The sequence below is a fragment of the Aethalodelphis obliquidens genome, unplaced genomic scaffold (genome assembly GCF_003676395.1).
Source record: "Aethalodelphis obliquidens isolate GAN/ISIS:26980383/991018 unplaced genomic scaffold, ASM367639v1 scaffold2, whole genome shotgun sequence".
In the NCBI taxonomy this organism is placed as follows: domain Eukaryota; kingdom Metazoa; phylum Chordata; class Mammalia; order Artiodactyla; family Delphinidae; genus Aethalodelphis; species Aethalodelphis obliquidens.
The window spans coordinates 66,886,717-66,913,341 of NW_020837946.1; the positions used below are offsets into that span (position 1 = coordinate 66,886,717).

Genomic DNA, 26,625 nt, shown 5'->3' on the forward strand with positions numbered 1-26,625 from the left:
GTTGTCCCTGAGGTCTCTTAGGCTGTCTTCATTTCTTTTCATTCTTTTTTCTTTATTCTGTTCCACAGCAGTGAATTCCACCATTCTGTCTTCCAGGTCACTTTTCCATTCTTCTGCCTCAGTTATTCTGCGTTGATTCCTTCTACTGTATTTTTCATTTCAGTTATTGTATTGTTCATCTCTGTTTGTTTGTTCTTTAGTTCTTCTAGGTCTTTGTTAAACATATCTTGCATCTTCTTGATCTTTGCCTCCATTCTTTTTCTGAGGTCCTGGATCATCTTCACTATCATTATTCTTAATTCTTTTTCTGGAAAGTTGCCTATCTCCACTTCATTTAGTTGTTTTTCTGGTGTTGTATCTTGTTCCTTCATCTGGTACATAGCCCTCTGCCTTTTCATCTTGTCTATCTTTCTGTGAATGTGGTTTTTGTTCCACAGGCTGCAGGATTGTAGTTCTTCTTCCTTCTGCTGTCTGCCCTCTGGTGGATGAGGCTATATGTAAGAGGCTTGTGCCGGTTTCCTGATGGTGGTGGGTAGAGCTGGCTGTTGCTGTGGTGGGCAGAGCTCACTAAAATTTTAATCCGCTTGTCTGCTGATGGGTGGGGCTGGGTTTCCTCCCTTTGGTTTGTTTGGCCTGAGGCGACCCAACACTGGAGCCTACCTGGGATCTTTGGTGGGGCTAATGGCGGACTCTGGGAGGGCTCACGCCAAGGAGTACTTCCCAGAACTTCTGCTGTGAGTGTCCTTGTCCCCACGGTGAGACACAGCCACCCCCGCTTCTACAGGAGACCCTCCAACACTAGCAGGTAGGTCTGGTTCACTCTCCTGTTGGGTCACTGCTCTTTCTCCTGGGTCCCGATGTGCACACTACTTTGTGTGTGCCCTCCAAGAGTGGAGTCTCTGTTTCCCCCAGTCCTGTCAAAGTTCTGCCATCAAATCCCGCTAGCCTTCAGAGTCTGATTCTGTAGGAATTCCTCCTTCTGTTGCCGGATCCCCAGGTTGGGAAGCCTGACATGGGGCTCAGAACCTTCACTCCAGTGGGTGGACTTCTGTGGTATAAGTATTCTCCAGTTTGTGAGTCACCACCCAGCAGTTATGGGATTTTTATTTTATTGTGATTGCGCCCCTCCTCCCATCTTATTGTGGCTTCTCCTTTGTCTTTGGACATGGGGTATCTTTTTTGGTGAGTTCCAGTGTCTTCCTGTTGATGATTGTTCAGCAGTTAGTTGTGATTCCGGTGCTCTCTCAAGAGGGAGTGAGAGCACATCCTTGTACTCTGCCATCTTGAACCAGTCTCTCTTTGGGTTATTGTAGCATTAATCCTTTAACATAATGAGACTTGGTTGGGGGATGGTATTTATGACAGAACATCTAAATGGGGATGGTGATATATAAATGTAAAAAAATTATTTAATATTTTCAAAAGCCAGATTCTATAATAAGTAAGTTGTATCTCCATTACGAGATGAGTATAAGAGGTGAAAACCTGTAGCTGCATTTGATCCTCTGGATTTTGATTTTTACATGTTTTCTGAATTTTCAATAGAATAGTGCCAGAAATCTTCTTTGAAGGAATGGGAAATATGTCTTTTCTTTCCCACTTACTCTAGTTTTAGCCAGCTTTATTTGAAGACATTTTTCTGCTTAAGATTACCAGGCTATTTTCCTGATGCTAGTAATTGCATTATTGAAATATTTGGTGTTATAGTTCTATGAAATTTTCTGCAAATATTGTATCCCTTATTTTTTCATTGTAGATTGGTATGCTGGGCTTTATTTGTGTGTAGCCAACAAAACCCCAACTAGACTGCTGCTTTTTTTGTGGCTACACATATTACACTAGTTTTTTTGTGACACATTTGTCATAGCTGTTCAAATGCAGCTTGGTTTTTCCATTCTTTGTTTTATTTTCTTTTTTGATGTAATCCAAATTCAAATGATTTATGTTACTTTCATGTGAGGTTAAGATTGATAATAATTTGAAATATTACCTGTTAAATTCTTTCCCCTTACACTCAAAATGTGGTGGTTTGTTTTCAATTAATTAGCAAATAGTTATCGAACACATTTCAAGATAAAAGAATTTGAGGCAATCAAATTTTGAGAACTGAGGAATGTGAAAGAGATTTGAGCTGATACAGAAAGAATGAGTAGGATATACACAGGGGATGCCCTTCCAGTGGGAACTGTAGTGAAGGCAGAGGCAGTGCTGTGCAGAGGAAGGAGCAGAGACTTGGGGTCAGACATGTGGTAGGCATTCAAACCCTGAGACGTTTGCTATCTGTAAAATGGAAATAGAATTTGCTCTTTAGGTTATCCTCTTAGTTTCCTAAGGCTGCTGTAACAAATTACTGCTAGCTTAAACCAATAGAAATGTCATCTTTTAACAGTTCTGGAGGTGAGAAGTCCAAAATTAATTTCACTGGGCTGAAATCAAGGTGTTGGCAGGGCCACACTCCTTCCAGGGGCTTTATGGGGAGGCTGTTCCTTTCCTCTTTCAGCTTCTGGTGGCTGCCATTATTCCTTGGCTTGTGGTCACATCACTTGAGTCTCTGCCTCTGTGGTCACATTGCCCTTTCCTCTTATTTCTCTGTCAGATCTCCTTCTGTCTCCTAAAAGCATACTTGTGTTTGGATTTAGGGCCAACCTTTGTAATCCTGGATAATCTCCTCATCTTAATATCTTTCAGTTAATGACATCTGCAAATGCTTTGCCATATAAGGTAACATTTAGATTCCAGAGATTAGGACCTGCGATCTTTGGGGCCATATTCAGCTTACTTCAGATACTATAAGAATTAAATACAGTAATGAAAAAGGTCTCAGATTGAGATATGCAGAGATGTAACTTCCTTTATTTTTATAACTTGAATTAATTTCTAACTCTGAGTCTCCTTGACCTGTTAATGGCAGACAGTTTAATCTTCTGTTACTGGTTTGCTTTATGGATTGTTACAGTCTTGTTGGGGTAAATAATCAATTCAGGTTATATAAATGAGTTACATACAGGTTTAAGATACACTCAGTTGAAGGTTAAGACCTAGTTTCACTCTTCCAACACACTGGTGGGGCATTTAAGTCCCAGGAAGGGTATTTATCTAACTTCTATCCAACTCTTCTCTTCGTGTTCTAGAAACTCTTATTTCTCTCAAGCTTATTGCCTGTATCATAAAGCCCCCTAAATTCATGGTCTTATTTTAGCCCTTCCACACTTCTTCTGGAGAACTTGGTTCTGCAGTGCTCTTTCCTCATACTTGGATGCTACGGACTCATCTTCCTCAGCATTGCACTTAGCTATTGCTTTTCCGCCATGTTAGATGCAGGGCTTCTACTTGAGGGTAGAAGCCTCCTAAGGCTACTCTTTGGTGTGAACCACACACCACCATTAAACTTACCTGGGATTTTATTAGCAACAACTGCTCATCCTGAAAGGGTCCTAGTTCCAGAAGGGGCAGGATATAGGGTCACTGTGACCTAAACCATCCAGTTACTATCTAGCCTCCTCTCAGGCTCCACTCCACCCTTTCCTCCACTAACGCCTTAATTCCAGATCCTTTCCCAGAGGACAGAGGGTGCATCCCTGTATGAGTCAGTGGAGGATTGGCTGGCCATTATTCTCCCCAAGTAATCATATTTGTCAAAGACTGATAAAGTCTAATTTGAAGCTCAAACGTAAAGAAAGTGCATCTCTGTCATTTTTTCCTCTCTGTATAGTTTATCTTCAGGGCAGAACATGTGCTGTTTCCTTAGTGGTAGAGATAGGTGATGGGTACAGTGAAACACAGGTTGGTAAAACAAATAAGCAGACATATTGCTTAATACCTTGCAATTTTCTCCCACTGTGGTTGCAATAAATACAGATACAGTGCGTAGCACATAGTATATTTAATAATGTGAACCTGTGCTTCATAAGGTTGAAAATATCAGTTGGGGTTGTGTGAGAAGTAAACAAAAGTAAGGATAATAAAGATTGTTAGGGATGCAACTTCCCACTCGATATCTCGGTGACTGCTGGATCTCCCTGCAAACTGCTTCTCTTACAGTCTTCTTAGCTCATTAATGGCAGTAGTCCTTCCAAATGCTTAAGCCAAGAATCTTGGTGTCTTCCTTCACTGCCCCCTCTCTTTCACTCCACATCCAATTTGTCAACAAATCCTGTTGGCTCTACCTTCAGAATACATACACACAGATTCTGTCTACTTCTTACATGCTGCCACTCTCATCCAGGCCACATCATCTCCCCTTGTTAATTGCAATATTCTGCTAGATGGTCTTCCTGTTTCTACCCTTAAGCCTTTTGAAATCAGTTATCCACTCAGCATCCAGTGTGATCCAATGAAAACGTAAGTCAGCTCATAGTAGTCTTATGTTCAGAATGGATTCCTTTCCCTTGTGCCCTCCTTTTTCCCTCCTCCCTGATCCATTTTTCTCTGTAGTGTTTATTGCCACCTTTTAAGATTTACATGATTTATTGTCCCTGTCTTCCCATCAGAATTGAAGCTCCATGAGGCAATGACTTCTGTCTTGTTCACTACAAAATTCCAAGCCCCACAATGACTGTCTGACACATGGTAGGCCTTCAATAAATATTTGTCGAATGGACAGATGAATGAATAAGTTAAAACTGCCAGACTATATGGATTTATCTCATAACAAGTAGGAAGTGGACAAGTTTTTGAGTGGGGGTCACATTGATACAAATGTTTTATGAGGTTTCCTGTGATATCAGGATCCAGGTTGGATGGGAAGAATGAGAAAAACAGAGGTTTGGAGATTAGTTAGGAAAAAGTGAAGGTCTAAATGGGAATGGTGATAGTGGGAATGGGTTGGGGGTTGTTGGGTGTGTGAGAGACACTCAGACAAAGAGTCTGATATCTGGGGTAACAACTGGAGGATATTGGAGTGGACATAGAGAAAGTTGTAATGGACATTGGAAAATTTAGGAAAAAGCAGTTTGAGAGAGAAAAAGGAAGATACTTTGTTTCATTGTTTTACATTTTTTACAAATTTTGGTAGAATGCATGTAACATAAAATTTACCATTTCATTCATTTTAAGGGTAAAGCTCACTGGCATTATGTACATTTATTTATATTTATATTGTTGTACAACCATCACCCCCATCCACCTCTAGAACATTTTTATCTTCTCATACTGAAACCCTGAACCCATTAAACAATAACTCCTCATTCTTCCCACACCCTGGTCCTTGACAACCACCATTCTACTTTGTGTCTCTGTGAATTTGTCTGCTCTAGGTACCTCATGTAAATGGAATCATATAATGTTTTTTCTTTTGTGTCTGTCTTATTTTACATAGTGTAATATCTTTAAGGTTCATCTATGTTGTAACATGTGTCAGAATTTCATTCCTTTTTAAGGCTAAATATTCCACTGATGTCTTTACTACATTTTGTTTATCCATTCATTTGTTGATGGACATTAGGATGTTTTTACTTTCTGGCTATTGTGAATGATGCTACAATGGACATTGATGTACAAGTATCTGTTCCAGTGCCTGCTTTCACTTCTTTTGGTTATGAACTCAGAAGTGGAATTGCTGGAATTGTTTAATATTTGGAGGGACCACCATACTGAACTTTGGTTTTAGACAGATTATGTTTGAAGTGGTGGAAAGTCTAGCAGTTAGGATTGGAGTGCTAGTGAAAGCAACTGTAGCTGGAGATTTCACTTCAGGGAACTTGACAGACATAATGGCTGAGGAGGGGAGAGTTAATTAGTTGAGAGAAGAGGAAAAAAAAGAGTCCAGCCAAGGACTGCATCTTAGGTGGGAGAAGGAGCTACCAGAGCTAGTCAATGAGACCGAAAAAGAGCAATCTGAATTAGGAACAGAACCCGGGAGTGCTGATACACACTTAGCTCCAACTCATTCTTATTCATATATTCATTCAGCACTCTTACAAGAACTCCCTTTCATATGAATAAGCTTCTATTTAAGTGTGACATTACTTTCAAGGGTTTGGGTGCTGCAGGTCACAGATTACTCCTGAGTGTTGAATTTCTGAGACATAGGTACTTTTCAAAAAGGTCCTAGAAGCACCTAAAAAAGCAGGGGATTTCTATATTTCTTGTTTGGCTGTTCTCCATTTCTTATTTTGCATTAATAATTTCACAGTCACTTTTCTTTAACCTTTTATTGAAGTATGACATACTTTAACATAAGTGAACAAAGGTGGACAACTTGGTGAATTCTCAGATATTGTTTCTACCTGAGTATCCAACACCCAGATTAAAAAACAGAATATTTCTCACCCCCAGTGGTTCCCTCATGCCCCTGCTCAGTCACCCACTATCCCTATTATCTTGATTTCTAACACCATAGATTTATTGTATCTGTGTTGAACTTATATAAGTGGAATCATGTAGTATGTACTCTTTGTGTCTGACTTCTTTCATTTAGTATTATGTTTGTGGAATTCATCCATGAAGTTGTGTTTTACTGTAGTATATATTCCATTGTGTCCTTTACACAGTTTATATATTCATTCTCACATTGATAGGCATTTGGGTAGTTTCCAGTTTGGGGCTATTATGAATAGTACCGCTATGAACATCACAGTTTCTTACTAAAATAGGAAATCTGCATGGTATGTTCACCTCTTTAAAGTTGCCATTGCTTTTTTCATTTAAGTGCCTTTCCTCCTAAGTGCCTTCCCACCCTGCCTAATTATCTTCATTGGTAATACAAAGTACATTTGCCTGAACACTAGTTTTGAAAGTAAAAAGTGCCACAAGAAATCAGGTTTCTTAAAAAATTGTATGTCCTTGCATTAAAATTTTCTTTTTAAAGCATTTATTTCAGTTTTTCTCAACTATCCAGATTATGTGTCTTAAACGCATAGTGAACCTGTCAAATTTTTTCAGCTCTTAATGGGATGAATTGTTCAACCTTGAGGCAAATATTTTAATTTTGGCACCATGATGAGTCGGAGAAAAAGAATCGTTCCCATATTCTTAATGCAGTTTTGTTATCAAACTTATAATTTACATAGCAATGAAAGGAGATTGAGAATTAGTAAAAAGTGCATTGTGATATTTTATGTCATTTTTCTCTTCGGGTTACAATCTGCTTTGGTATAAAAATCAACATTACTAATTCAACATTAATGAAAATTTTATCAATCTGATTATTCCAGAATTGAGTTGAAATTTTCTATGTTTAATAAAGATACGTACATAATATATTTTATATATTTGTATGGATATATACGTCCCTATGTTTATTTGTCTACCTACCTGTCTATCTTTCTATCCATCCATCCATCCATCTATCTGTTGACATGCTCACTGGAACATTCTTTACAGAAAGAACAATAGAAGACCACGAGCTGGTGATTGAAGTGCTATCTAACTGGGGAATGGAAGAAGAAAATAAGCTATACTTTAGAAAAAATTATGCCAAATATGAATTCTTTAAAAACCCAATGGTAAGTGAAATCCCTATTAATAGTTATAGAAAATGAATGAGTTTAGTTAAATTTTATTTTATTTTATGTGAAGAAAAATATCACTATGGATAAAATACAAGTCCCTATTTGGTAAACTGTAGGTAAGAATTCTGGCCCTTTAAAATTATAGTCACACTTCTTCTTACTCTAACAATGATTAGCCAATATCATCACAGAAGTTCATATACATGGTTTTGGGGAACTACTGCTTCTTTTCTTGCTTTTTAAGGAAAAAACCTACATTTGATTTGGGGAATTATTAGATATCTCCAAGCAGGTTCCAAAATATTATGGTTTAACTCTTTTCACAGAATTTAGGAAATTAAATAAGAAAAATTCTAAAGGAAAAACAGATTAATGTTTGTTGGGAGTGTTGAAACTTAGCCAGAAGTTTAGATTGACATGCATCTTGCTGTTCCAAACTATTTTGTTTTCAGTGCAATAATTGAGCTAAGTAGAAATGAGATAAAGACCAGTGCATTATCTAGTAACTAGTAAATACTACTTTCATTATAGTTCTTTTTAAAAGAAAGTAAATGTATGTCACATTCTAATGAAGACTAGTGATCTAGAGAAGTCAGAATAGCCTCTGGGCTCATTATTTTAAATTGTTTTTGACTCTGCAGCTGTAGCATATTTTTACACTAAGTTTTGGATAATTGGATTGAAATGATACTTTATGAAAAATATCTGATACACACCATAATAGAATATTTTCAAACCCTGAAAGACCTCTTACGCTCTCTTTTATTTGAACTTATTAATAGAAACATAGTGGGATGATCTTTGACAAAGAAAATACGAGTCCTAATAAAAATTAAATAGAATTAGAATTAGAAAGGAAACTGTTTTCTTATTATGAATCTTTATTAAAAGCAAGAATTTAAAAGTCATAGTTAAAGACATAGGGTTTAGTGCTCATTTTTAGTTGTTTTTTTTTTTTAATTTATACAAGGCTGTAGATTCATTTTGTAGACTTAAGAGTAGTGGTTCTCAACTGGGGGGTGATGTGGTAATGTCTGGAGACATTTTTGGTTGTCATACTGGGGGGATGGGGGTGCTGCTGGTGGGTGGAGGCCAGGAATGCTCTAAACGTCCTGCAATGCACAGGACAGTCCCCCCAACACAGCATTATTAGACCAACATTAATAGAACTACGCTTCAAAAGCCCTGTCCTAAAAGAAGTATAGTGGCATACATTTTCTTAAACTTGCCTGATCATAAAAACTCTCTGGGGAAGGGGATAGTGGTTGTTAAAAATACAGGATCCAGGTCCTACCCTGACCTACTGAATCAGACACTCCAGGAAAGAGGCCTCGGAATTCCTATTTTTAAACAGCTTTCCTGGGTGAATTTTATGATTAAACAGGTTTGGAAAGATAGTGGGTGGACAAGACTGTCATTTTAGCTCCCTGGCCCTCTAGTTTAACTCCTTGTTCCTCTACTCTATGGGCTGTGACCTTGGGTATATATATATCCTTTACTTCTATGAGCCTTGACTTTATAAAATGGAGCTGATAGTCCTTCAGTACCTGCTAGAGTGGTTGCAGGACTCAGGGAAGACGTATGGGAGCTAGCACACTGTCAGCCTGAGGGCAGTGTTTGTAACTGGAGGTACATGGATCTCTGTGTATCAGCACCATCTGAGGGTGTTTGGCTAGTCTTCGGGCCCTGCTCCTACCTTCTCATTAAGATACCTGCGGGTAGAGTCAGGGACTGGCATTTTTAAAAGTGCTTTGGGTGAATTTTCAACACACTGATTTAAAGAGCTTTTGCTTTAGATGACTGTGTTGGTCATAGTTCAATCTTTTCTGGCATGGCTTTGGGATAATATAACATGTATCTTTTCGTCAGTATTTTTTTCCAGAGCATATGGTGTCTTTTGCAACTGAAACCAATGGTGAAATATCCCCCACACAGATTTTGCAGGTAAAATATATATTTTCATTAAAATATGTAAGTACTAAATAATGAAGGGAAACTGTAAGGTCCTTATTTACTTATTTATTTATTTTTCTAATTTTATAAGTAGATATACTCACGTATCTTGCATTTCCATGCCTTTTTTTTTTTTACTTCATGAGAGTTGACAATATTCTTTTTTTAAATTGAAGTATAGTTGATTTACAATGTTGTGTTAGTTTCAGGTGTACTGCAAAGTGATAAAGTTATACACACATATAGAGTTATTTTTTTTTCAGATTCTTTTCCCTTATAGGTTATTACAAAATATTGAGTATAGTTCTCTTAGCTATACAGTAGGTCCTTGTTGGTTATCTATTGTATAGTTCTCTTAGCTATACAGTAGGTCCTTGTTGGTTATCTATTTTATATACAGTAGTATATATATATTAATCCCAAACTCTTAATTTATCCTCCCTCTTCCCCTTTGGTAACTATAAGTTTGTTTTCTATGTCTGTGGGTCTATTTCTGTTTTGTATATAAGTTCATTTGTATTTTTTTTCCTTAGATTCTAATAAAAGCGATATCATATGATATTTGTCTTTCTCTGTCTGGCTTACTTCACTTAGTAGGATAATCTCTAGGTCCATCCATGTTGCTGAAAATGGCATTATTTCATTCATTTTTTATGGCTAAATAATATTCCATTGTATAAATATACTACATCTTCTTTATCCATTCATCTGTCAATGGACATTTAGGTTGCTTCCATGTCTTGGCTATTGTAAATAGTGCCGCAATGAACACTGGGGTGCATGTGTCTTTTCCAGTTATGTTTTTCTCCGGATATATGCCCAGGAATGGGATTGCAGGATCATATGCTAGCTCTATTTTTAGTTTTCTGAGGAACCTCCATACTGTTCTCTATAGTGGCTGCACCAATTTACATTCCCACCAACAGTGTAGGAGGGTTCCTTTTTCTCCGCACCCTCTCCAGCATTTATTATTTGTAGACTTTTTGATGATGGCCATTCTAACCAGTGTGAGGTGATACCTTCTTGTAGCTTTGATTTTCATTTCTCTAATAATTAGTGATGTTGATTGAGCATCTTTTCATGTGCCATCTGTATGTCTTCTTTGGAGAAATGTCTATTTAGTGAGGTCCATATTTATACATGTCCAGATTTTGGATGGTATGCCTTGAGTGGTTAATTTTTGCTGGAGATAAGGTTGGAAAAGAGAAGAAGAGGAAAGAAAAGAAAAGAGCACAATCTAGATAAAGAATTCTGTAAATCAATAAAGACCCCTAACTATATTATTCTTCCCAGTTTTGAACAACTGTCAAAGGATTTTAAGCGTTTAAAAAATGTGTATCATGAAAGGAAACTGGCAGAATTTTGCTCTGTGATGTATTTAAAGATTGTTAGTCTTCAAAAAAATCAAAATTTCCAGTAAATTATAGACATTTTACCAACATATATTTAGTGTTAACTTTTATAATAAATGCTCTCAATCCTATTTATGATAAAATATTTAGCAATTAAATGAAATATTATCTATGATGGAAACACTTGATTGAAACATGAAATAGCTGAATTAAGAATACTAGTTATGGGCTTCCCTGGTGGTGCAGGTTGGGAGTCCGCCTACCGATGCAGGGGACACGGGTTCGTGCCCCGGTCTGGGAGGATCCCACATGCCACGGAGCGGCTGGGCGCGTGAGCCATGGCCGCTGAGCCTGCGCGTCCAGAGCCTGTGCTCTGCAACGGAAGAGGCCACAATAGTGAGAGGCCCGCGTACCGCAAAAAAAACTAGTTATTTAATTTAAAACTTCCTTAGTTTTGCATCTATTGAGCTCATTTCTTACAAACTGGCAATGGCTGTAGGCTGTAATTTTCTTAAGACATTTTCATTACAATAAAAATTTTCAGTTATTTTATTTTTGATACTATACTTGTTAACAGGTTAATGGTGAGCAATGTCTTTATAATGGTTGCTGTTTGATCTAAACCCCAGGCCTCCCCGAACCCACTCAGTAGTCTCTGATCTTTAATGAAGAAAACTTTTAATAGTTCCAGTATAGATATTACTTTAAATATGTTGGTATTTGAATATACTGGTAAATATATTGGGTATCACAAATTTGTTTTCTATGGGCTTTTTATTTGTAATAGGTTATATTTCATTTTTTGCTTCAGAATATTTTAGAACTATGATTAGCCTCAGGATTTCTCTAAAAGCTACTTATATGCTACTAGGCTGTCACAGACACCCTGTAGAATGTTAGGGTGAATGGCAGCAGCAGCAGTGCCCCAGCACCCCTAGCTCTCACGCCTGTTTATACTTTGCCTTTGGATTATGACAGGGCGGTGGATTGGAGTTTTTCTTCTGCCTCCTTTCCCAAATTCTCCTATAATTTAGTTATATTACTTTAATGTTAAATTATAAAAACAAGAAAAGTCATAGCTTTGGAATCAGATAGTCCTGCACGTGCCCCTGACCTCTTCTCTCCACTGAGGCAATGTTTCCACTTTTTAAAACGTTCCTTCTTTTTCTAGTGTGACCTCTATGACTCCCTTTTTAAAATTTAATTGGTTTGGTTTAATAACTTGGAAAGCACTCAAACTAAAAAACCTACTTGCCTGCTTTGCATGTCAATTAATTAATATCTGTGGCTCATTAAATTAAAAGTTTTTTTATTAATTTACTTAAAAAACATTATCTACTCTCAGCATTTCCCCGAATAGCCTTTTAAAACTATGTTACGCTGTTTTAGCTAATATTTTCTCTTAGTTTCAGTTTTAACATTTTGCATTCGTTTATTCATAGGGATTTCCATTTCCTTCTTTTAGTGAGACACTAATGCGTTTCCACTGTCTTATTAAGGATGCTGAGCACAGCCACTCAGAGCTATTCCTTTTCATTCTCAATTTCCTGACCAACACATGCCTACTGCCTCAGTTAATTATCACTGGGTAACAAACTATTCGAAATCTTAATGGCTTAAGTACCCACTCATATTTTGTCAACAGTTTTGTAGGTTGGTATTTGGGAAGGGTTTAGCTGGATGGGTCTCTGAGGCAGATTGACTCCCAAAGGGATTGTGGATCCGCTTCTTCTGAGATAGCTTTTCACTACATGTGTCTGGTACTCCTTGGCCCCTCTCTCTCTCTCTCCACATGGTGTGTCATTTTCCAAAACTTTTCCAGTTGCGTTGTGCTTCTCACCACATAGCCATCTCAGGGTAGTCACGTTTCTTATATGAAAGTTAGCTTCCAAGAGTTAAGGAGTAGAAGCCATCAGGCTAGTTAAGGGACTACAGTTAGAACGGCAGCCTGTTCCTCCCGCCATATCCTATTGGTCAGAGCAGTCACAAGCCTTGCCCAGATTCAAAGGGCTGGAGAAACTTCACCTCTTGGTTCAGTGGCAGGATCACATTTGCAGAAGAGCATGTGGAATGAAAGATATTGTTGCAGTTCTCTTTGGAAAACACAACCTGCCCATACCCACCCACAACTGAGAACCGTAGAGGACAAAGACATTGTTTACTTTACCTTCATCGAGGAGGTGAACTTGGCTCAATTTCTTTAATAATTGAATAATGGAAGTCCAGATCATGGTCTTAACCTATACCATAATGAAGTTGATAGGTCAATCTATAATCTCAAGGAAAATCATAGACAGGGATGAAAAGTATCAGGACTTAACTCTGTAGACAAAGTTCAGCTTTTCAAATGGACATTCAAATAGCTTGTAATTTTGGTGTTTGACTAAGTACTGATCACTTAGAATATATATTTCGTGAGCATATTTTCATTTGGAACTTGCCTCAGGTTTTCACAAGACTGATTTATTTTCTGTTATATATATCGCTATTTCTGTAATGGTGTATAAGTGGTATCAATGCTGTTTGATTTTGCACGTTTCTATTTGAAATATAAAACCACAATATCATTGATTCAGAAACTGTATGAGAGTGTCTGATTTTTCTTCCAGATGTTTCTGAGTTCAAGCACATATCCTGAAATCCATGGCTTCTTACATGCAAAAGAACAGGGAAAGAAGTCCTGGAAAAAGATTTACTTCCTTTTAAGAAGATCCGGTTTATATTTTTCTACTAAAGGGACATCAAAGGTAAATTGGAATATCAGTGATGTGCTATGAATTATATGGAAGTTGTAAGTTAAAATGGGTTTTACTTTGTTTTATTCATCATCTTATTGCATGATGTCAACAGTTGGTAATTTTTTTTAGATTCCAAACATTTGCCATAATCCATTTAAAAACTAATTATTCAGCTTTATTTCCCACTAGTTTCAATACACATCCTTTGATACCATCTGGATGCTCTTGTTTCAGTACCACATTCCTTGCCCATTTCTCCCCCACTCTGAATCTACCCCCATTCTCCTTACCAAGGCTGGGATTTTGAAGCCCAACAGAGTTCACATCTTTTCTTTTTACCCAGGTCATACTACTGACCTTGCCCACCTCTGAACTTCTGTTGATGCAGTTAGTAACACTCAGTTGAGTCTGTAACTGCTTATTAATTCCTTTGTGTGTGTTAGTTTTGTCTCCTCACCTAGATGATGAATTCCTAGAGGAAGTTATCATGTTATGATCAGCGGTGGATGTATGTGTGTGCTTGCTTATGTATACCTATGTATACAGTTACATAGACATTCCTGTGCAGATGTTCATACACACATACATAATCACTCATGAATGTGATTCCCTTAGCACTAGCACGATGTAATCTGTTTCTATGTAGTCTGGTTGTTGCCTACTATGCCATATGCCTGTGTTTTATGTCTTGACATTTTATGCAATGCATTGATTCCCTTCAAGTAAAACTACTTTTGAGAGTGTTCATGAGAGTTTAATTCTATGTTCATGCATCTGTTCTGTCAGTGACAACACTGTTGCTTCTTTATGGGTAATCTGTCATTTTTCTTTGGCTCTTTTTCAAATTTTATCATCATCATTGGTATTTAGTCATTTTCCTGCCATATTTCTAGGTATGTTCAAATATATTCTGCTATACATACCTTGCTTGATTCTTAACATACACATTCAATCTTCAAATTCATATTTTTCTTTTATGCTGAAAATGTTCATTATTTATCTCTCATTCTCAATATTTGATCCTTTAAATTTTTAGTAGGATTTTCTGTCTTGGCTAGTCATGGCCCTAGGTGTCCCTTTGCTTGTGGCTGCCTAACTCCAGTCTCTGCCTGTGTCTTCACACAGCCTTCTCCTTTCTCTGTGTGTCTCTGATAAGGACACTTGTCATGGATTTAGAGCCCACCCAGATAATCTAGGAAGATGTCATCTCTAGATCCTTAGCTTAATTACATCTGCAAAGGCCCCTTTGCAAAACAGATCACATTCACAGTTTCTTCAGGTTAGGACATGGACAGATCTTTTAATTTTGAGTGAGAGAGTGAAATGATCATGTTGTAAGATGAACATGGCCACAGGAAGCTTAAAAAACCAACTAGAGAGACAGAGAAACGGAGAGGGGAAGGGAGCAGGGGAGGCAGGAGGGAAGGGATAAGTGGGCAGGAAGGGAGAGAGATTGATTGATTGAGTTGAGGCACAGATGCTAATTAGTGCTAACTAGATGATCATTTCAGTAAGCAAGGGTGGAGGCAATGGGATCTAACCTAGGATGAGCAGTGGAGAGAGAAGGGGATGGATGTAAGATTAAATGACAAATGGTCAGATTTTGTTGACTGGTTGATATGAAAGAAGAGGAAGCACTTAATGTTCTTAGAGAAAGACTTAAGGAAAATAAAGAAATAGAAAATGATAGAATAGGGCTTCCCTGGTGGCACAGTGGTTGAGAGTCCTCCTGTCAATGCAGGGGACACGGGTTCGTGCCCCGGTCTGGGAAGATCCCACATGCCGCGGAGCGGCTGGGCCCATGAGCCATGGCTGCTGAGCCTGCGTGTCCGGAGCCTGTGCTCCACAATGGGAGAGGCCACAACAGTGAGAGGCCCGTGTACCGCGAAAAAAAAAAAAAAAAAAGAATAAACAGGAATAGGAGATTTGAAGAAATCAAATCTTAGAAGAAAGATACTGATCTTAGTTCTAGATATATTGTGTTGATGGTGAAGTATCCACATGGAAATGCCCAGAACACAGCTAATGATAGAGACTAGATATTTGGGCAGTGGTATGGAGATATGGAGTTGCAAAGGAGTGATACTTCCCATATTTTCCCCAACAGTTCTTACATAGTTTCCTCCCTTCCCTGATATACAGTTTTCCTTTGCTGCTATTCACACGTGTGTGCACACACATGTGCAAGTGTGTGTGTATTTTAGGCTTAAGTGGTGGAATACTTCATGGAAAAGGCCTCTACTTATTTAGTAATCCATTCCTTTACAGAAATCTTTTATTTTTAAGTATATATAGTTTGACTACTAGTGTTCTATCGTATAGAAGCATTTAATTTTTCTTGAGGATTTAAACCTAGTTTTCAAATTGTTATATTACAGATAATGTTAGGATGAATAATTACCCATTTTTGTAATTAAGGTTTTAGACTTTTTCTTAACCTTTGTAATGAAGTTTCTCTTTTCCCAGTTTTCCTCATGTATGAAGTAATATACGAAGGTGGTTTTAAGCAAATGTGTGCTGGATCATCTTTTTACTTTTAGCATCAGAGAAAAGTGGCTTCTGAATCCAGTAATCACATTTCTTTGACTGTCTTCCCAGTGATTCTTCACTGGAAGATATGACAATATCGCCTTAATTCCTGATTTCCTAATTCTTTAACAGGTTTCGCATGAAAATCCACAGCCCATTGTCTTTTTACTTCACCCTCCACCTCCTTTCCTTTCCCACCTATTATATAACAAAACAGCTCCTATTCCATCTACTGAAGCGATACTCTTATCCTTGCAGTAGTCCCCCCTTGGCTGGGCAACATTATAGGCATCAAACCTCTGTTCTCAGGTCATACCTCAGCTCTCCTCAACATGGTGTCTAACTTTGCTGTGCATCGTACATAATAGTGTTCTCTCTAGCCTGTGCTGAATGAGCATGTGTTCCATAGTCTATATATATGAAAATGATTATACGTTCCCCCTTAAAAACGAAATTCAAGATATTAGATAAACTCAAGGATTATGACCTCTATAAAAATCATATAGGTTATCTAATGTCTAATATGACATTTCTACCTGGCAAAGTGACCACTTCCTGCCCTTTTTCTATGAGAAGTGTCTTGATTTATTTTACTTTCTAAAGATGTAGGCTGCATGGGAGTTAGATAAACACTTACACAAGCCTTGGAGGTGTGGCTATGACTTACAGAGAAACATCTAAGTACCCTGCTCTCCAACTTCCCCCTTATATACACGTTTGCATGCTTACCTTTCGCTAACCGTGCCAGCTCAGCCTTAGTCTTGTACTGTCATAAGCTTTGATGTGTCTGCAGTAATGGAACAAAAATTAGTCAAGAGAAGAAACTCATCATGTCTCTTATGTCCTTCCAGTATTTCTTAAGCTGCCTTTTTCTCACGTCCAAATGACTCAGCTACATTGACTTCTACAGTATCAGTGGGCAGGGATGGTTTTATTCCATCTTCATAGAAATCAGACATTTTTACTAGCAAATCAGTTTCTATCAAGGAATAAAGTTTTAAAGGCCTTGCCAACAAGAGTACTTTTCTCCCTTCTCCTCCCTTGTTCCAAGGGCCCTAGGCTGGGTCTCTTTTTTTTTTTTTGCGGTATGCGGGCCTCTCTCTGTTGCGGCTGACTCCGGACGCGCAGGCCCAACGGCCATGGCTCACAGGCCCAGCCGCTCCGCGGCACGTGGGATCCTCCCGGACTGGGGCACGAACCCGTGTCCCCTGCATTGGCAGGCGGACTCTCAACCACTGTGCCACCAGGGAAGCCCTGGGTCTCTTAACAATTTTCTTTTCTGCCTCATTCTCCCGTGGAGTTGGGAGCTTTAGTCATCCATTGGATAAAAATGCCTAAAGAACAGTGACACACAGAGAAACAGTTGCATACACAGAAGCTCTTGCTCTACTAATCATCACTGATGGAATAGCCAGCCTACTGGCCAATGACTGAAATTTTTTTGGATTTGGATTTGAATGGGTTGCTCAAATTGCTGAATGTTCTGCTTTATCTTTTTGTTTTAAGAGCACTGCTTCTCAGATTTCAGTGCATGTGCATAACCTGGGTTCTTGTTAAAATGCAGATTTTGATTTTGAATCAGCAGATCTGGAGTGGGCCCTGAGATTTTGCATTTCTAATAAGCTCCCAGGTGATGCTGATACTGCTGGTCTGGGACCACACGACTAGTAGCAAGGTTTTAAAGAACCAATGCGTTGTGGTCAGTTTTGATTACACATTCAACCCCAGAATTAAGCATTTCTCCAAGTTATTAACCTATCACAGAATAATATGACCCAGTGATTTCCCATGACCAGCTCTAAATCTTATGGGTTTCCCAGCGAAGAAATAGCCCTTCATGATTCCACCTTGCCTTGAAAATCAGACACATTCCATTGCCAGGTAATTTCCCTGAATTTATCTGTACAGGCTTCCTTCCTTTTGTAAAGGAAGGTGGTCATGCCGCCTGTTTCATTGCTTGCTGTGGTATGTGAGGCAGTACACAAACATGAGGGACGATCATTTCTCAATGAAGCAGGAATCATCATCTGTTTTTTTTTTTTTTTTCCTTTAGCTGCTATAGAAGCTCAAACCAACCTTCTTCCCTTTGTGGAACTACCATTATTTAAAACCCAAATAAGAAAACATTTTCAAAAGCCATGCTTTGCTCTCTTCTCTCCCTCAGATTCCTTGAAGTGGTGGTTAAAGCAACTAATCTTAAAATAGGAAGATATATTTTTTTGTATATTGGAAGTTAAATTATAAACAAATCACTACTTCTCAAATTAAATAATCTCATATCCAGCTCCTGGTTATTTAAGGATATAGTGACTTAGTTTTCCTTTCCTTTTGTATCTGTGACATTATTTGGAATAATTTTTGCCAAGGTATAAGTTATGTAACATAATAGAAATACAAAAGGTAGTGTAAAAATATGTATCCATTTCAACATACATATATATTTCTTTAAGGAACCACGGCATTTGCAGTTTTTCAGCGAATTTGGCAATAGTGATATTTATGTGTCACTGGCAGGCAAAAAAAAACATGGAGCACCGACTAACTATGGATTCTGCTTTAAGGTACAGGCTTAATATTTTGCTAGATGAATAAAGCAAGCCTCAGCCTTTTAGGTAAGCTTGAGTTTCTTTTAATTTCTTTTAAAAAGAGACAGCTTTCTCTTATATATAGGAGAATTTTAGTGGCTTTTATTTCAACAGGTGTTACCTTCAAGATATGCATTAACGATAAACAATGTGCTGTGGCCTTCTAGCCTAACAAAGCAGGAGGGCCTCGAGACCTGAAAATGCTCTGTGCAGAAGAAGAGCAGAGTAGGACGTGCTGGGTGACCGCGATTAGATTGTTTAAGGTAATCTCACTGCAGGTGTGAATTTCTATTAAACATTGGGAGTACCATCAAAGTTTGAAAATACCTGTATTTCAAAATTCAGAAGACTCACTAGGAATGCACGTGGGTATGTGAGGAAGAAGAAAAATAACCACCACCAAATGCGTGTATTTTATTTTTTATCTGAAAGATAAACATTTCCAGAGTAGAGTGCAATAACCTAATACATTTATCTTGTGTGTGTGGAGTATTCCATTTTTAAAAATGTTCTGCTTTTTATTTTTTTGTAAGAGTATTACATATATAGCAAGTATAACTGATTGAAATTTCTCCTGTCCATGACTTCGTCTGCATTTTAAAAACATTGCCATCAATCCGATGTGAAGTATATTTTAAAATGTGCCCACCTGGATATGTTTAGTGCAGTTGTTTTATGTTTTATATAAGTGTTGTGTGAATTGCTTTCTAGTTTAATGCAAATTATTTTATAAATTTTACTATAGCTGTATTATTCAAACATTTACCTTTGTGCTAAGTAAAAATTACCGCTTCCATAAGCAAAATTTATTGGTAAGCATCTTGACAAGGAGTAAGAATGTTCTAAAAGTAGGTAGGGGGAGAGAGACACAGAACTGATTTCTTCCAGGATGTATAGAAAACACATTTATTTTTTAAACTTGTATGCTAGCAAATTTAGCACAACTTTAAATTTATAATTATAAAACTTATCGACCATTTCCTTTTAAGAAGGGCAGAATAATCAGAATCAGAATTACTCATTGTCATACCAGGTTTGCAAGAAAGTTTTATTTTCTTTTCCTTTTTTTTTAATTGAGGTGAAATTCACATAACATAAAATTAACCAAATTAACTTTTTTTTTTTTTTGGTACGCGGGCCTCTCACTGTTGTGGCCTCTCCCATTGTGGAGCACAGGCTCCGGACGCGCAGGCTCAGCGGCCATGGCTCACGGGCCTAGCCGCTCCGCGGCATGTGGGATCTTCCCGGACCGGGACACAAACCCGTGTCCCCTGCATCGGCAGGCGGACTCTCAACCACTGTGCCACCAGGGAAGCCCCAAATTAACTATTTTTAATGTGAACAATTCAGAGGCATTGAGTACATTCAAAATGTTGTGCAATTGCCACCTCTGTCTAGTTCCAAAACATTTTTTTCACCTCAAAAGGAGACTCCATACCCATTAAGCAGTTACTCCCAGCCCCTGGCAACCGCTAATCCATGTTCTGTCTCTATGGATTTACCAATTTGGATATTTCATAGAAATGGAATCATACAATATGTGACATTTTGGGTCTGGCTTCTTCACTTAGCATAATGATTTGTGGTTCATTCATGTTGTAGCAGCATGTATCAGTACTTCATTCCTTTTTATGGCTGAATAATATTCCATTGTATGTGTGTTGTTTAACATATATATATATGTTAAATAAACAATTTTGTTTATCCACTGATGGGTATCTGGATTGTTTCTACCTTTTTACTATTGTGAATAGTGCTGCTATGAATATGTCTATACACGTATTTGTCTGAGTAACAGCTTTCAGTTTTTTTGATATATACCTAAAAATGGAATTGCTGGTCATGTGGTAATTCTATGTTGAACTTCTTGATGAATTGCCAAAATGTTTTCCACAGAGGCTAAACCATTTTACATTCCCACCAGCAATGTATAAGAATTCCAGTTTCTCCATATCCTCACCAACACTTGTTATTTTCCACTTTTTAAAAAAATACTCATCCTAGTGGGTGTGAAGTGGTAGGAAGAAAGTTTTTTAAAGTAATTTAAAGGAAGCTTTTGGATTAACTGTGAAATTTTCTTCCTTTTGCTGTTATGGCAGAAAGTCACTATGGTTACCTTTTTATTAGAGATTTGTTTGTTTCTCAAATAGTCTACTGTCACAATGGCTGTCATGATTTTGGTTTCAGCAGATCTTAGAAATCTTGATTCTTCGAAACCCTCATGTTAAGTAGTCACTTGTTTGCTCTCATTGTCGTAAAATGTAAAACAAACAAACAAAATGAAGAAGAGAAGAGTACTTTAGAGGGTCTTGGAAACCAACCAGTCAAAGCAGTAGTAACTAGGTAACTAGGGATATGCATTGGAATCACCTGAGGTGCTTTCTGAAGCTCCATGTGCCCAGCCCCATCCTGGGGGATCCCGAGTTAGTGACTTGAGCTCCAGGTGTCGGCCTGATTAAGAAACGCTGAGTTCATCCAGCGCTGTCCTTTTATAGATAAAGAAGCTGGCACTCTTTGGTAGACTTTACTCCATCACAGTTATGGTAGAGAAAATATCTTGAGGTCTCAGGTTTTCTCTCCCCTTCCATCAGAACCCTGTAAGTCCAGCTATGCTGGTGGAAGAGATACTTTCCAACCTTGTTAGCCAAGTCTTTCTCCCTTCTAAGGGCCTCAAATTCAAACACCCAACACAGAAGCAGGTGGTAAACCCACTTCCTTTAATCAGTCTTTCAGTGACTCTGACATGCCATTGATTTTACTAGGATGTTCTATTATTTTTTGTGTAATTAGATGAGAATTATGCCAATAAAATTGTGATATGATGTTTCATATCACTTATAATTTTTATTTTCATTTGAATATTTAGGTTTATTTAGGCCTATAGTCCTGATTTTCATCATTTTTGTTGATGTTATCAATTTTGTGTATACACACAGATATATATGTATGTGTATAGATATACATATATATGAAATAAGTTAGCTGAGGTATTCTTAAAACTTCTTCATATTCTCAATCTGGCTTTTCTGAATCATTTTCATCTCAGAGTCATGGATACTCATATTTTCCACAGATTAACCAGCTCTGTGGTTCAAGAGCTTTTGGGAGGCATCATCTCTCAGATGAGTGCTCTGCCATGGTCCATGGGGTTGTCTTTCTAGCTACTGGCATTCCTTTTGCAAGGTTTTCATGCTAATGACTTCTTAATCCCATATCAGTTTCAGGCAATGGCAAGTCAATTCATCCACAGTGAATATGAGATGCCATAGATTATAATACAGATTGTTAGTTTGAAAACAAATGTGTGTCTAAGAAATGATGAAATGTACTAAAAGCTTTCTTTGTTCTTTCTATATCCAGAATGCTCAGTTTCTGGAAGACTGTCTCCTTCTTACCTTTTTTTTCCTCTCGTTTGACTCTTCTCAAAGCCTCTTTCAAGTCACAGATGCCCAGTTTAAAGATGCTCTGTTGTATTAGTTTTCTATAGCCGCTGTAACACATTACCACCAACCTAGTGGCTTAAAACACAAATTTATTATCCTATACCTCTGTCATTCAGAAGTCTGAAATGGGTCTTATTGGCCTAAAAGCAAGGTGTCAACAGGGCTCCATTCTCTTTTGCAGTCTCTAGGGGGAAATCCATTTTCTTGCCCTTTCCAGCCTTTAGAGGCTGCTCATGGCAACTTCCTCCACCCTTAAAGCCAGCAATATCCAGCTGAGTCCTTTCCATGCTGCCATTTTTCTGGTTCTCTCTTCTGGTTCTGGATAAGGACCCTTGTGATTACATTGGATCTACCAGGATCATCCAAGGTAATCATGTCATTTCAAAGTCAGCTGATTAGGGACTTCCCTGGTGGTCCGGTGGCTAAGAATGCACTTCCACTGCAGGGGGCACAGGTTTGATCCATGGTGGGGGAACTAAGATCCCTCATGCCACGCGGTGCGGCCAGAAAATAAATAAATGAAAATAAATGTAAAAAAAAAAAAAGTCAGCTGATTAGCACCCTTAATTGTATCTGCAACCTTATTTCCCCTTTGCCAGGTAGCCTAATATATTCACAGGTTCTAGGGATTAGGGTGTGGACATATATGGGGACCATTATTCTGCTACCACATCTGTGTTCCCTGTTTATTTCAGTTATGGCAAAGTGTTTCCAGATGAGGCTGGAAATAGAGGCCAGCATCAGTGAGGTCCTTTATCACGGAGCCGATGAGAAACCACCACGGTTTCAAATAGGAAAGTGATATGATCTGTTTTACACTTTAAAATAATCAGTTACAGGAAGCCTTGGCCTGCCAGCACAGACACATTTGAGGCTCTCTAATAGGGGACTGGCAGCTTGTTGTCAGTGGGGCACTGGTTTGATCCTCCTGGCTGGTGCAGTTGGGCTCACCTGGTGTTAGAGGTAGCTTTTGCTCATCTCCTTTGGTTGTCTATCGTGTTATTTCCAGAGTTTATCGTTGTACCTAGTATCAAGGAGCAGGGAAAGACTAGTCTATGTTATGTTGGCTGGATCAGAAGTGTCCTTCTTCTTTTCATTATGTGTTATTTATTGGATATAGCCTCCCCCAAGAATTTGGCCCCTTGTTTTATTTTCCTTTCTTTTTCATATACACATGTAAACTCTTCATGTAGCATCAGATAGAGATATTCCCATTCTCTTTGGAGAAATTCCAGTTACATACAGAATCAGAAAAATCAGAAGACTTAGAAAAGGGGAGATTTGCTCATGTACAGTGTCCTAGTTACATGTTGTCTTTTCCCCTTCCCTTCAGTTAGAACTCTGCTAGTTTCTCTCTAACACATTTTGGTCCCTTATCTGCCCCTCCATAGGACAGGGAAATGTTAAGGTGACCCATGCCCTACCCCTTAGCCAGAGTTAACGTTCAACAGCACAGAAGCAACTTCCTAACACCACAGGTACCAGGGACAATACATCTTTGAAGGAAACAGTCTTATTAGTAGGTAGCAGGCTTTTCACTGCAGGTAAATAAAAGGTGTCCAAGCAGCATGTCCTTGTGAAAGTGTGGTTGCAGGCTATTGTATATTCTCCAAATGAACTTGACTAGGAATTAAGCTCCTCTGTCTTCTTTTTAAAGTTACTGTAGGCTTAGAGTTGATTTAAAATAAATTTCATTAGGTCCTATTAATGTCAATCAAACCTTAAATTAAAAAATAATTTTTATAAGTTGGGAAATAATTGGATAAAGAAGTCAACACAGAGAATTTTAAATGACTGTATTCATGTTAAAAGCAAAATCTTGAAAACAGTGACTCCCCTCACCTCCCTCTGATTTTCTGCCTAATTACCAAATATATCCACTTTGCTGCAATTGCTTTTAAGAAAATAGTTTTTAGTAGAGAAACAGCTCTGTTAGAATGTTTAAATGGAATTCATCCTAAGGGTAAGATTGGTTTCCATGGTGTCTCTTCAATCTCTTCTATATCAGACCTACTTTTAAGTTCATAATGGCTCCATGAAATGGAGAGAATTATAGAGGGCCATGGCAGTTGGCGTTCTTAATGTTTCTCAAACTAACAATCCAATTATACTCTAGACCCACTTTCCATTGTAGCCTAGCAGTCCAGTTCTTATGATGCTACCTCTTGAAAGTAAAGCCTCTGTAGTTCTTATCTACTGCTCTTTACACTGTATGCCATGACTCTTTGTCTGAAATTAGCCTGATTCCCCACCATTTTGACTTCCCTGAATTTAAAGCCAAAACTTAAACAATGCCCTAAGAGTACTGTTACCAGAGGGTGATACAGTGCCAAGAATCTTCAAAATAGGATCAAGTTTATGGATTACAAAAGACAATGTAATTCATCAATCAGTCATTGAAGAATTATGGTAAATTTTACCCAGTTTTGCTTAGGATGTGTGTCAGATCCTCAGAGTCTTTGTACCGTGAAGTCGGGCACCCTTCCCAAGTGAGCTTTCTTATTGCTAAGCTCCAAATGGTTTTGGTGCTATTGACACTAAGAATAATGAGTAGGAGTGTCAGTTCCAGATCTTTATATTGTGAGCTAGAACTTACGTGTGGGTCCAAATAAAAGACACTGTCTTTTAAACTGTACTATTTAGGACACTAAAAGTTTACCATTCAAAAGTATGGCTGCTTTACTTGTTTTAAGGAAAGCTTATAATTTTCAGTTTTTATATTGATGATGTATAATTAATGAAAGTGTTGATATTCAAAAGTTGTAGTAAAACTCTGTGTAGTAAAAGTGGCGGGACTGTGTTTTTATTATTCTGCAGTATGGCATGCAGCTGTACCAGAATTACATGCACCCATATCAAGGTAGAAGTGGCTGCAGTTCTCAGAGTATATCACCCATGGTAAGCACCAAGTTTTTGAACCTACATTTTATTTTATATTTACATTAATTTGCAATCACATTACATTATAAATGTACATTTCCATTCTTTCCTTTTGGTCAAGTAAAGTAACTTTTTGGCACCATCCTACTATCATGTTATATTGAACTATTTTTTTTTTTTGGATTTTATATGATTGCAGCCTATGTGATAAAATCACAATAATCGAGCACACATGAAGTATTCAGTTACAATCATGTTTTATGTTAAAGAGAAACTTTAAATATTTGAAAGAATTATGCGAGTGATTCTTTGTCATTACATTTGAGGATTAGATTTTAATGAGATAATTTATAGAACATTGTCCTTGAGATTGTAGATCTTTCTTAATTATTGATTTGATGGTGGGTTTATTTATTTTTTAAATATTCATTCTGGGATTATCATCGCCTGTGAGCTCTTTTGCATTCTGACTTTCTAACAATTAAATTTTTGAAGTTCCAGGTCCTTGAAAAGCATACTGCTCTCCAGGAAACCCAAAAGATGCAAGCCAAAATACAGGTCGTGCATTGCGTTAAGACTAGCACCGCTTCACAGATTTATACTAAATGCCACTTGGATATTTACAGGCAGATACATTTTTTCCCCCTCTTTGGGACCTAATTTTAATTTCCTGTGCATTAACACAAGAAATTTATTTCTGAACTCCAAGTTTATGTTCTGCTATTTTTGCTTGTGCTCCTTAATACTGAGTGTATTAGGAATTCAGAAGTATGAGCCCATGTTACAGTCAGCTAACGTGCTACATTTCCACTTAGGTTAAAACATGCGTTTCATGGCTGTGACCAAAGAAGGTGCATTTCCCTACATGTAACGTAGCATATAAATGCTCAGCTCTAGGAATGAAGCATGAAATAATGTTGATTATGAAGTCTGATAGACTAATATGGAAAAAGAACTCCAATGCTGTAGTTACGTTGCTTTACGTTATGGAAGAGTAACTTTTCATCTTTGTATCACATTACTTTTTAGCCCTAAAATAAGAAACTAACGAATGTAATGAGTTTTTATAAAAGCAATAGCTTTAAGGTGAGAATTTTCACAATTTGTCAGCATACTGTAATCTTTTAATTCATATATGTATATATGAATAATGAATTTTATTATCTTAATCCTTTCCTAAATCCTTCTAAATTTCTTTTAAAGTCATTAGGATGAGCATGTTAATAGCAGCCATGATTTGGAGGCAGTTATTATTTGGTGTCCTCTTAATCATAGGAAAAAAATGTTATAAAGTAAGTACTTTCTAGTCTCATCACTGTCATTAGTGTACAAGTATGGTATTATTCTTGCTTCTTTCCGTTGCAAGTGATCCTATTGTTGATCAGTACGTCTATGGCATTTTGGTTAATGTAGCTTTACTTGTTCAGCACCTTGTATGAGAGAAGACATTCCTTGAATGAATTGGCTGTAAATAGGGATAGAAGGACAAGAGGTTTAAGTCTCTGTGTGGTGAGGAAGATGACCTGTCCTGTATGGCAGTTGACATGATCAGAGAGAATAGCATCAAGAATTCTATCTCTACTCTTCTTAATTTTCATGAAGGAAACTAAGAAGGTTGGGGAGGTATTTGCGTTTATTTTGGTGTCTATACAGAATCCCAGGATAATTTCTACATTATCATGAAAGAATCAGTG

The 26,625-nt window shown here is 37.7% G+C and overlaps 1 protein-coding gene across 13 annotated transcripts in view; it reads left to right on the plus strand.

The window, feature by feature from the left end:
• Positions 1-26,625, plus strand: part of GRB14 (growth factor receptor bound protein 14) — a 124,856-nt gene that overhangs the window by 90,334 nt on the left and 7,897 nt on the right. For 3 of the 13 annotated variants that reach the window (XM_027129642.1, XM_027129616.1, XM_027129668.1), the window contains 7 exons: positions 7,324-7,445; positions 9,321-9,395; positions 13,366-13,503; positions 18,474-18,584; positions 18,776-18,871; positions 24,869-24,949; positions 25,427-25,489. In XM_027129642.1, coding sequence (XP_026985443.1) covers positions 7,324-7,445; positions 9,321-9,395; positions 13,366-13,503; positions 18,474-18,584; positions 18,776-18,871; positions 24,869-24,949; positions 25,427-25,489 — 686 coding nt within the window. The remainder of the gene's footprint in view (positions 1-7,323; positions 7,446-9,320; positions 9,396-13,365; positions 13,504-18,473; positions 18,585-18,775; positions 18,872-24,868; positions 24,950-25,426; positions 25,490-26,625) is intronic. The other 10 variants (XM_027129612.1, XM_027129684.1, XM_027129619.1 and 7 more) reach the window with 9 other exon arrangements.